The 13,027-nt window shown below is 36.3% G+C and overlaps 1 protein-coding gene across 3 annotated transcripts in view; it reads right to left on the reverse strand.

The window, feature by feature from the left end:
• The window catches only part of UACA (uveal autoantigen with coiled-coil domains and ankyrin repeats), an 83,376-nt gene that overhangs the window by 24,741 nt on the left and 45,608 nt on the right, over nt 1-13,027 (reverse strand). For all 3 annotated transcript variants that reach the window (XM_065941751.1, XM_065941749.1, XM_065941750.1), the window contains exons 3-8: nt 10,953-11,041; nt 9,002-9,066; nt 8,129-8,186; nt 2,240-2,310; nt 2,031-2,137; nt 296-477 (exon numbers count right to left, since the gene is read on the reverse strand). In XM_065941751.1, coding sequence (XP_065797823.1) covers nt 296-477; nt 2,031-2,137; nt 2,240-2,310; nt 8,129-8,186; nt 9,002-9,066; nt 10,953-11,041 — 572 coding nt within the window. The remainder of the gene's footprint in view (nt 1-295; nt 478-2,030; nt 2,138-2,239; nt 2,311-8,128; nt 8,187-9,001; nt 9,067-10,952; nt 11,042-13,027) is intronic.

The following is a 13,027-nucleotide window of genomic DNA, read 5'->3' on the forward strand; positions in this document are numbered from 1 at the left end:
TTAGTAAAGCCCTTTATTTGGGTCTTTCTTTTCAGTTCTTAAATTACTCCGCAGTAGAGGGGGGTTGACTGGATAAGCTAGACAGTAAATGTAACACACACTGCCTCAAAATGAGTGACTATAATATAAACCTGCACAGCTGGGGCAGAGAGGGAGATGAACCAGTACTGCTTAAATTAAGGAGTGTTTTGCCCCTTACAAATACTGTAGCTCTACCATGTAAATCTTAAAAAGCTGTTCTTTATTAGCACACTTTATTAACTAGCACTTTCTAGTGACAAAAAACTGCTGGTACCTTTGTTGGAATTTTCCGATGCAGTCTTCAGTAAGGTTAGAATGTCCAGATTGTCACCAATTCTTGCATAGTAAGAACTATCATGGCCAAGGGCATCCAGCAAGGTTACATCAGCGCCATTTTTGATTAAGACTTCTACTGCATCTTTGCAACCATACTCGCATCCTAGCATGAGAGCAGTCCTATAAGGGAAGACGAAAGAATAAAAGACCATAAGAAGGATCCAAAAAATATTTCAGAAATCTCTTCCAGAGGCCCCATTCCTAAAGAACAGATATGACTTTTAAAAGCTATATTGTTAAAAAAAAATAAAATAAAAGCTATATTGTTACACACACAGATTTGACTTCATATTTTTGTTTTATATTTTAACTCCATTGCATTTATAAAAACATGTGCTTGTGTCTTAGTTTGCAGGGCTTCCCTTAGTTTACAGTGGCGCAGACGGTAAAGAATCTTCCTGCAATGCAGGAGACCTGGGTTCAATCCCTGGGTCAGGAAGATCCCCTGGAGAAGGGAATGGCTACCCACTCCAGTATTCTTGCCTGGAGGATTCCATGGACAGAGGAGCCTGGCGGGCTACAGTCCATCGGATCACATAGAATCAGACATGACTAAGCATAACACAGCAATGAAAAAAAGACAAACATACTTGGAAAAACATAAGATCTATTAAATAAGACATTATATACATGGATCAGCCAGATCACGCCTCTCTGATCTAAAATTTGTTTTTATATCAAATTTTATTAATCATGCTTGGAGCCAGATTATAGTATCACAAAAACAAAGTAATATAAAAAAGTCACTTTCTTAAAAATCACACTAATGATTAAATTGCTTAAGAATTTCCTCCTTTGGGATGCCTGAACAGTAAAAACGATCAGAGCTATAAAACCTGACATCCAAAGACTATTATACTTATCTACTTCCAGTGAACTACAGACAATAGAATGCATGTTTAAAAGAATAAAATTAACTGAAAAGAAACCAACAATTTTACTAGTATTCATCTATAAAAATCTCAGAAACTCGTCATAAATTATTATAATGCTTCACCTGGTGAAATGGGCATGTTTTGGAATACTTTGTTGTCAGAACCTCTGTGACTATAAACATCAGAATTACATTATAACAAGTGGCACGATACACTAAGCCCAGAAAAGAAGACAAGGAGAAACACAGACAGAAATTGTTAGTGCACATCAATTAAAACAACATCAAATACAGACGCAGAAGTAAATGAATGGGATCTGTATTGGGGTACAGAAATGAACTCAGTTTCAGAGAAGGAGGTGGCATTGTGCCCAGGTAGAAAGGAGAGAAAATACCTTGAGAAAATCGACACTGAAACATGTCCATTCCCAGGAAAGCCAAGAACTCCTTTACTCTCAAAAGATTCACTAATAAAGAAGTAGATTGTAGATGTAGCTTTTTATTCTTCTTCCTTATTTGAGCCCATTTCACTAAAGGTTATTTTAAACGTTAAAAATAACTAGGATATAATTCCTCTTTCTTCAGTTCTTTGACTCAAACACAGGCCATAGTCACTGCATATATTTCGAGTATTTCCCTCTCCCCTCTTCTTCAGACAATTCTGAAGAAAAATAAGTAGTGAATGCTAATTCCAAGGAAGGGAGAACCACAGGGGGTGGGAAGGCCAGGTCACAACAGCAGAGCTTCAGGATCACTGGGCATCCAGTTCGTGTCTAAGGAACCTTGATAAAAGAATTACCTGTTTTGTTTGTCTCTGGAATTAATATCCGCCCCTCTATCTATCAGCAGTTGACATATTGTTGGCCTACACATCTGAGTAGCCAGAACAAGTGGTGTCCGCCCATCCTAAGCAACAAAAAAATAAGACAGCATTAAGACAACAAATCTCCCAAAATGTGAAAGTTAGAATCCATGAGTTGGAACGACAATAAACATAAACTGACTTACTACATCTTTGGCATTTACCGAGGCCCCGTGGTCGCAGAGCAGCTGTATGCTAGAAGGACAGTCTGCCATAGCTTTGAGGAACAAAGGAAAATGATAAATGGTGAACATCTGCTGGTAACACGTGGTGTTTTGCAAGACCCATATAAGGCCTAAATTCTTCAATCCCTAAAAGACCAAGCTTTACATCCTTCACTCTCAGTTTAGCATTATAAGCATTGATTTTTCTATCTGAAAATGGATTAGACAAAATCATTTTGTAAGTTTTATATAATTTATTAGAACCAAGGAATACTGTCATTCTTATAGAAGATAAGAATATACTGCTGTTCTAAGGGTAAACACTGACAATGAAAATCAAACTTAAATTTTCTATTAGAGTATATTTTAAAATATGGCTATAACTGACTGGACCCTTGAAGTATTAGCTGAGATTTTTTTTAAAGAATCATATCCTTTCTTTTTTTTTTTTTAAATAGAAGAGCTACAGTTAATAAAGTATGACTCATATAGTTCACATGCCCTTTCAAAGCAGAAACTGCAATATCTGACCTTAATTATGCAAAAAGCAGGGTCATTTTGCTAAAAATTATATTACAAAGTCACATCATGCTTCTTCTCTGATTGACACTAGAGTTCATATTTATATCAGGAAAAAATGGTCAAATTCGTAAAATTTGTTTATACTTCCCATGACTTTTTATAAAATTTTATGAGTTGATATTAGATTATCTGCACAAAAAGAACTAAGTCAATGTTCTTTTTTTTTTTTGTAAAATTCAATAAAGTAAAACCAAACATACATTTTAAAAAATCAAGTAAATTTTTCATTTCTGACGTCTTTAATCCAGCAATCTTTTATATAAAATATACCATCAACCTTTTTAAAAAGATAAAACTGAAATCAAATATATTAATTCCAGAATTATGAAATAAACAACCATTCAGGTCCAAATAATAATGAACAAATGTAATGGATAAAAAAACTTGAGAGTTATACCATATTGCATAAGTCAAGTCAGTATTAAAGGTGCTATGATGGAGAAAGTTAGCTGTTCACCATTCTTCCGTGGTAATAAAACCGTGCCAGTCACAGGGTGGTTCACCTAGACCATAGGTCCCAGTCTCCTTTGCATGCAGGCAAGAGTACATGAGTTAGATCACACCAGTTGAGTCTGACCGGAGGGATATGTGCTACCTTCTAAGGCTAGGGCTGCAAAATGTGGTTACACATTCCTCCATAGTCTTTCTCTTTCCTGTCAGCAGGAAAACAGATACCTGCTGTCAGCTTTAGCCTTAAAGAAGAGGACAACACCCTAGGCAATGGCAGAACTGCAAAATGGGAGTAATCTGGGTCCCTGCAGGACCATATGGAACAGAGGAAGAAGCCAATCTGATCATCAGGGCTGTGACATGAAAGAAACTGTGTTTTTTAAAAGCCAATGTTATTTTGTCACAGCAGTAGAATCTTATCCTTAATCAAGACAAAAATTGCTACTAGAAGTCAGGCCCTGCTAATAACTAAACAAATAACTAAATTACATGGCACCAGTTTACTGGATGGATACTAGGTGGTCAATAAAATGTATTTCAGGCTAGGAACCTTGTGATTTTTCTCATGCTGTAGCAAAACATTTGCTAGATTTATCATGTGTTCTAATTTAAAAGGTACACCATGTGACTATGGAATCTTTCTAGGTGAAGCAACAGGAGCCAAAATTTTAGTACATATTGACAGCTGCTTACTGCTTTTAGTAAGATATTTTAAGAAAGTGATGAGGTTAAGCAAAAATTAGTTATGCCCACTGTTGGAAGCAAACAGAATCCCTAGATATTTGGGAACTCACAGGTATAGGGAAGCTAATTATTTCTCTTTACCAAACAGCAAGATCTAAAATTATTGCTGGTCACAACTTTTCTCAAAGACTGCGCAATAAGGAAAATAAAGAAAGGGGGGAAAAAAAGGTCCAGTCCTGGAATAAAGATCGAATTGAGGATACTATATTCCTATACAAGACTATTATTTCAGATGACTTTGAGATAGCAGTATTAAAATGAAGTAGAGAACCAATGAACTTATTTTCAAAACAGAAGTAGAGTCACAGACATAGAGGACAAACTTACGGTTACCAGGGGGTGGAGGGGAGGCATAAATTGAGATTGGAATTAACATATACACACCACTCTATAAAAATACATAACTAATAAGGAGCTACTCTACAGCACAGGGAACTCTACTTAATACTCCGTAGTGGATTATATGGGAAAAAAATCTAAAAAAAAGAGTGGCAATATGCATAACTGATTCACTTTGCTATACACTTACTTGTACATTGTAAATAAACTATACTCCAATAACAATTTTTTAAAACCTTGTAAATTAACCTAATGTTCTATACTGTATGGAACATTTTATAAATAAATAAATTTTCTAAATTTGGCCAAAGAAATAAAATGAGGTAGAGAATCATGACTCTAGAAATAAAGACAAGAAATAAAGGAGGGTTAAAATTTTTTATGTCCAGAAAATAAATGGTGAAATAAATATGAAAGTGACTGGCAACAACAGGTGAGAAACCTTCCAAGGTTCTGAGGGAATGAATGTACTATCCCAAATCCAAAAGCCCAGGCAGCCAAACCAATAACTCTTCCTGCACTTAAGCTGCCTATACAGAAGGCACACCTTCCAGCATCCAATTTATCTGTGTCTTTGAGGATAACAGATAAGTAAGAACCTCTGAGATGGCAGCGCTAGGGCCCACAGATGACAATGACAAGGGATTTCTCATGGGAAACAGAACCAGGGGGGCACATGGAGCAGTTAACCAAGAAATTTACTCCCAGACTTCAGCTGAAAGCCTTTGCAAGTTTTGCTCAGCAGCATGTGGTACCCGCTATTGATTAGTGATTGCTGTGTATTTCCCAGTTCTCCCTTTTCTGGAACAGAGACTTTATTTATCCTGGTCTTGTTTCATCACTATATATTATGAAGAGTACATTTCTTGTCTTTGCGTTTACCAGTTGTTGGACCATGAAGAGCCATCTCAGAGCCAACAAGAGCACAGCGCCCAGAAGCCCGACTCTGAGGTGGCCTCCGTAACTGAACTGGTTATGCATCCTCTCCTTGGCGGGGTGGGGGGCAGAGGTTCTGTGTGTGGGAAGTGGCGGCTGCGGGGATATTTGGAAGGCCAGAGGGCTGGACTGTGGCGACTGTCACCAACCTGCTCTCCCCTTCTTCTACAGTGGGGCAGCTGGGCCGTGACTAGTTATCTGGAAATTACATTTCTGGGCCTCCTTTGCAGGCCACCAACTGACTTTTCTCTTGTTGATGGATTAGGAATAAAGGGCTATTTACCACTTCCAAATCTGGGCCTTAGATCGCGGGCATTTGCTCCCCCAGTTCTCCTTCCCTTTGCTGCTGGCTGGAACACAGATACAACTACAACCCAGCTGCAATGATGTAGCTGAGAAAGACACCAGAGGAAAGTGGAGCAACAAGATGGAAGGAATTCAGTGCATCAGAGACCTCAAGCCATGTGCTAACCTATATACCATTCAACATTTTTAAAATAAGCAACTGGTACTAAAGTTCTTTAATTATATCAACTCAGTCTTCATCCTAACTTCATCAATATACCTAATGGACAAATATTTAGATTTCAATTGGTTAAGTTGTACCAGTTTTAAAAACAAGGATAATAAAATCTATAATATAGAAAAAATTATACACACTTAATGTATACATTTTGATGAGTATGGACTAGAGAATACATTGTAATACCATCACCACAATCAAGATACTAAACATATGGATCACTTCCACAAATTTCCTTGTGTCATTTTGTGCGTATGTGTTTTTGGGGTTTGAGGGTTTTTTTTTTTTGGTGAGAATACTTATTAAAATATTCTGCTTCTTAATATATTTTAAATTATACAATATCATGTTGTTAATAATATGCAATACATTATTATATTATATAATTATCTAAATTTTTGTATAATAATTATACCTCAGGTATTTAAAAAAGTAAAAATAACTGGGGAAAGCTGAACATTGAGTAGATGATATTGAAACTATTTTCAAACACACTAAGTGCAATAATGATGTTACATTTAGGTTACAAAATAGAATAATTATCTTTCAGAGATAAAAACTGAATTGTTTATGGATAGAATTATATGACGTTTTGGATTTGATTTAAAATATGTCAGGAGAGTAGAATAATGGGTGTTGGTATAAATGAATCAAGATTGGCCACATGATCACAACTGTCTAAATTGGATGAACAGTATAAGGTATTTTAATATGACAGTTTAACATTATGGTTGAAAGTTTCCATAATAAAAATTTTTAAATAATTTTTAAAATGATTATTAATAAGGTTGGCCTGATTAAAAGATAACTATGAAAAGGTGGTAGGAGAACAGAAATATCACATGACACAAATTCATACTTCATTAAGCAGCAAAACCATTTTAAAATTTCTATCAAGCATAATAAATTAGTGCTACAGAAATGAACTGTATTTTTTTTATGGTGTTAAATTTAAATAAATCTGTTTGGTGATTCTGTAACTACACAAGCTTGATAAGCATATTACATATGAATCTAGGTTTATGTTTTTTTAACTACTTATTTTTATACAAGTAGCAATACAAAATTATCATAAAAATAAAAAACTACAGAAACTCACAGGGAGGGGTCATTGTGAGGCTCAAATGATAATGTATGTAAAAATGCTTTGCAAATAACACTACTCTGTTCCAAAAATTTTTTAAATGCACTGTGTAAGAGATTAAACTATCATAGAAGTACATATTTTTCCAAAGGAAGAAAATCAAGTTATGAAAGTTTGAAGGAAATTTGAAGTATAATACATTTTTCAAGGGACCACTCTAACTACCACAGTTACTCCATATACATGAACGGAAACAGTGTGTTGTTTTTTTTTCCTTTTCTTTGAACTTCTAGTTAACTATGAATTTCAGTCTTAGAAAAGTCCAGCCAGGGGTCAGAATATCTTACATTTCAACAATCCTTAAATATTTAACTTTTTCTAATCATTTTGTTTAAGACACCTAAAGAATAAAGCAGATAAACTTTGATATTAATAACATTCTTGAAATTACTAATATAAAACTCTTTTAAAATAGAGCACATTACAATGATATCAAATTCAGCACTGATACCTCTAAACCAAAACAAGCACCACCACCATTAATTGAGAAGTTACTACATGCCAGGCACTATTCACTAATCATGAATAGTTATAACCATTACTGGGCTTCCCTGGTGGCTCAGACGGTAAAGAATCCGCCTGCAATGCGGGAGACCTGGGTTCGATCCCTGGGTGGGAAAGATCTCCTGGAGGAGGGCTTGGCAACCCACTGCAGTACTGTTGCCTGGAGAATCCCCACAGACAGAGGAGCCTGCTGAGCTACAGCCCCTGGAGTCGCAAAGGGTCAGACACGACTGAGCGACTAAACACACAAGGCAGTAGTAGTCTTAACTTCATTCAGCAGATGAGGAAAATGAGGCACAGACATGTCAATGAGGTAAACACAGCTTTTAAGAAAGAGACAAGTCTTCCTTCTTCCATTTCTCCTACCAGTCCCCAAGCACACACATGGTATTTACAGCTCCTGGAGAACAAGGTTATGGTTTATTCATCTTTGGACTCTCAATATCTCGCATCTTGGCCTGGAAATACTGGCTGAATGAATCTTTTTAAGCTGTACAATCTACCCAATTTCAAACTTGAGTAAATAAAAAATTCATAACATTCTGTTTCTCCATGGATTACATAAATATATGCATGTTAAACTCTGAAATTAATTTAAATGCCCAGCCATTTTAACAAAGATTTAAGTCCAACTGAAACCTTTGCTTACCTGCATCATGAAGTGCGGTTCTTCCCTGCAGGTCTACATGTTCAGTGGGACAATTGTACTGTTAAAACATAGAAATTTAGTCATGTAAGGAAGTTTTATTTTCAAATTAAATATCATGATTCAAATGAACAGCTGTTACTTCATCTTAAAAATATTGCATTTATCAAAAACTCTATAAAGAGTACTAGACAACTCATAAATATTTTGACATGTGACAAATATAATAACATTGTACTATAAATTTAACAGTATCCCAGCAAACAGGAAAACATATGGTATATTACAAAAGCATGGAATACAGAAACGGCTATTGTTTGGGTTTTTGCTTTTTTTTTCTGTAGCAGTTAAAACTTGAACAATTGAATCAGAAAAAACAAATGAGCTCTGCTGTGAAACTCAGTAGCAAACATGTTCAAGGAAACATGTGACTAGACTTTTCAACTAAAAGCTTAATCTAGCCCACTAGGTCATAGAACTTTGTGGCTGCCTGATTACAAGCTTAACTAATGATGCTATTATAATAAGTCTGACTTACTGATGTTTATATAGAAACATATAGATCCTATGCTGTGCCACTTCATCTCAAGTCATATACCAGACCACAGAAAATTCCAATCTCTAGCTAATGTCAACAGGAAGGTCAAGTCTTTGTTGTTTATTTTTAATACACTGAGTTATGCAATTCACTTCCCTCAGAGTTTTTGCTCTTTATTGTTCACATTCTTTCACAAATGATGGAAAAAATATTATGTAAGCTAACAGTCAAAGCTAGCCTACTATTTTCTTTGATCTCAAGTTCCAAAAATGCACTGAAAACACATCTACTATTTGCAGTCAAAGTAATAAAGTCAAAGTATTAACCACTTTTACTACCTGTAGAAGTTTTTGTAGACACAGCGCATGCCCATACTTGGCAGCCAGGTGAAGAGCATTCCTTCCTAGAAAAGAGATAATTTTAAATATATGATAAGGGTTATTTTCTTCACATGTGAACTCCCCTTAAAAATGTGATTGATTTTTCCAAAATCAGTTGACAGACTACTTTATTTATAGGCATGCTTTAAGTGTGAGCTTTATTTGCACTGAAGGAGGGAGGGCAAAAATCACTCAGATTGGTCATTAGGCAAAGCATCCAGAGCAGAAAGAACACAGACAAAAACAAAAAAGACATATGTTGGAGCTGGAATCAGCACAATACACGTACAAAGTTTTATGAGTTCTGAAAAGGTATGGTTAGTACAAAACTTCTAAAAATAAATATTCTGCTTCAATGGAAAACACACACACGTGTGTGTATATATGTGTGTGTGTGTAATAAACAGTTTTTTGTTCATTCAAAGCTGGCAAGTAAATAAAGTTTGGTCTTCAGTTAAGAATTTGATGTACCTTTAGGTAAAGATTTATCTCACTAACTCATCTGTGATGTCTCTCTTTCTCTCCCTCCTTGCCTTCCATTTCCAAACAGAATGCTGTTAACAGCAATGCATTTATTCGTCCACACAGGAAGTCACAGGATAAAACATTCAAGTTATTAAGGAAACTCTCTGCTCTAGGTCAACTCCCATATTTCATTGAGTAACAAAGTATAAGCTCAGAGATACAAGTTGTAAAGGATCTCAGAGAACTGAGAATGATTGTCTAGATGAACAGAAAACTAAAACATTCACTAAAGAAAAGTGATAGCTATATTCAAACGCTTAAAATCTATCCTGTGATATGCAAACAAACATATGCTATAGTATTTTAAAAGACAGACATAGGTATGACTAAGTTTAAGCAGGAGGCCTGTCTAGAAGAAATGCTTGTTTATAAATACAGCTAGCCACAGACCAGGTCTCCTCATGAGGCATAACGGTTAAGAACACAGACTCTGACTGTGACTCGTACACTGAAGGACCCTGGCACACCACTTAACAACTCAGTGCCTTGCAGGCTCACTGGCTTGATGTGAGGATAAAATGAGTTAGTACATGCAAAGTGCTTAGCAGAATAGCGTCATCTATTATCATGTTAAAAAAAGCATCATCTATTCTTGTCATGATCACTACTGGTGAAAATGTTACCTAATTAGTTCCCCAACAAGTCTAACCAAAGGCCAAACGACCTCAGGACAGCAAGAATTTGCATACTGAACAGTACATGCATCTGTGCTAAGTTGCTTCAGTCACACATGACTCTTTGTGACCCTGTGGACTGTAGCCCACCAAGCTCCTCTGGCCGTAGAATAATTCTCCAGGCAACAATACTGGAGTGAGTTGCCATGCCCTCCTCCAGGTGATCTTCCCGACCCAGGGATCGAACCCACATCTCCTACGGCTCCCGGCATTGCAGGCAGATTCTTTACTGCTGAGCCATGGATAGCATATAAGTATAAATTAAATGGCCCCTATAGATTCCCTGAAGTCTGAGATTTTTAGAATCCTATAACACTACCAGGACAAGCCCTAGACTTCAGGCCTCCAGCTGCTAATCTGTTCACTCATGCTTTCCGCTACATTGCCCTCTCCCCCACAATACCTCAACTAATTAGAAGCCAAGTTAAGGCCTTCTCTCTGAAAATCACATTTAAGTCTGACTGACAGCATTGGGGGCAGGAGGAGAAGGGGACGACAGAGGATGAGATGGCTGGATGGCATCACCGACTCGATGGACATGAGTTTGAGTAAGCTGTGGGAGCTGGTGATGGACAGGGAGGCCTGGCGTGCTGCAATTCATGGGGTCGCAAAGAGTCGGACACAACTGAGCGACTGAACTGAACTGGACTGAGAGCATTATCAGTGGACAATGCTTGTCTTCTCTGCACTAACTATGGAGGCAAACATACCTGCCGTGTCACTGGTTGTAATATCAACTCCATGTATGAGGATGGCATTCAAACACTCAAGATTTCCCTTTGAGGCTACAACATGAAAGCTAAACAAAAAGAAAATTTTGTTATGCCATGGAAACTACCCAAGGTTAACTTTAATGTCACATTCATGTCATCTTATATTCAATACTCATACATACACACACGTACACACATGCATTTTAAAGGCTAAATACTACATATTTAATACAAGAAAAAAAGAAACTTATTTCACATTATTGAAAAACTCATTTTAATCCAAATTTATATCACTACCCCTATAGTTTATCATTTCAATAACAGAGGCACTGGGGTTTAGACCTTAAATGCACTGAAAAATTTCTATCAGATTATTTTACTTAATTTCAAATATACGGAAACTGCCAAAACAAATGAAGATATCACAGAATGCTAAGGCTAAAGAGAAATCAAAACACTTATCCAGCTCTTTAGAATTATCATATTAAAGCTGGCATAGAAAAGTTTTCAAAACAAGCTAAGCTATACTTGAAAGCCACAAAAGATCTGGCATCATCTTCTTCCCCCAAAGTACCACCACATAATTCCTCCTTTCACTCAATAGATCTGTGTGACTGGTTGAAATTTCACATAAACAGGCAGAATTGAACATGTTTTCTAATAAGGTAAGCAAAGCCTACTTAAAAACATAACTTTAAGTCATCAAGTATTCAAGAAACAGGATAAAATATCCCATTGTTTTTTTGATCATCTAATACTTTTTCTTAATGAACAAACATAGAATATTTTGTGTGCATTAAGAACTGATACTGTACGTAAATACAGTAGGACTTGTTGGCAAAGGACATTGAATTCAGGCCATAAACAAGTACAGTAACTACTGTGAAGATGCCAGGAGATAAAGGCTCAGCAAGTTACCTGGATACAGACACACTGCATACCCCACAGTAGGGGGTCTTCCCTCACCATACCACTTAAAAATTTTACATTTTCCCACTCCTTGAAACCTTAGTACTCCTAGCTCCCTCATTCCTGCCTTCATTATTTTAAATATAACTATGCATTTTCTAATATATATAAATTCAAATTTTATTTTATGGTCTATTAATCTCCTCTAAGAAATCAGGGATTCTTGGCTGTTCTGCTTCCTATTATATTCCCAGAACCAATTAAAGTACCAGACAGATGTGTTGTTTTTCAGTCACTAAGTCGTGTCAGACTCTTCTGCGACCCCATGGACCGTAGCCCACCAGGCTCCTCTGTCCATGGGATTTACCAGGCAAGAGTACTGGAGTGGGTTGCCATTTTCTCCTCTAGAGGATCTTTCTGACCAAGGGATCAAACCCGTGTCTTCTGCATTGGCAGGTGGGTTCTTTACCACTGAGTCACTTGGGAAGCTCACCGGACAGATGATGGACCCTCAATATTTGAATAACTGAATGCTTAGGAACAAAATATAGAGATACCTTGCAAATTCATTTTCAGATATTAAATTATGTCTCCATTAGCATTATGATGAATATAAATGCAAACCAGAGACTGAGCACTACTAAGTAAAGTAAATCAGGTTTGCGTACAGTTTAAATGAGAGAGAGAGAGGTACTTCTGATAAAAAGAATACACTGTTCTTAAAAGTCAGGTAAGTTCTCCTTATATAGTAGAATTAAACTGCTATAAGGCTGAGGGTCTCAATTCTATCTGCAACACTGAAGTGGGGAATTATATTATGCAATGCACTGAGAACTTTTTGAAGAATGATAATTTACTTCAAGCAAAGGTTTTTCATCCTCAAACAACTTTGGAGATCTCATTGTTTGTCTACCTGTTTTCACTTCTTAGGCTCACAAAATTTGAAAGACTTCTTTCTCCAAAATAACTTAGCGTTATACTGATGATGCACTAAGAGGGCAGAAATCAGAGCAAATCTACAATGCATTATTAATATGGGTGTGCTATAAATAGTAGATGTGCTTCAGAAAGAAGATATATCAATCATTACACTGTATGCAGAGTTGCAAGGGAAATCTGGAAAACTGCTTTATAGAAATATGCTTTTTCAATTAAAAAATCAA

The sequence above is a fragment of the Muntiacus reevesi genome, chromosome 7 (genome assembly GCF_963930625.1).
Source record: "Muntiacus reevesi chromosome 7, mMunRee1.1, whole genome shotgun sequence".
NCBI lineage: Eukaryota > Metazoa > Chordata > Mammalia > Artiodactyla > Cervidae > Muntiacus > Muntiacus reevesi.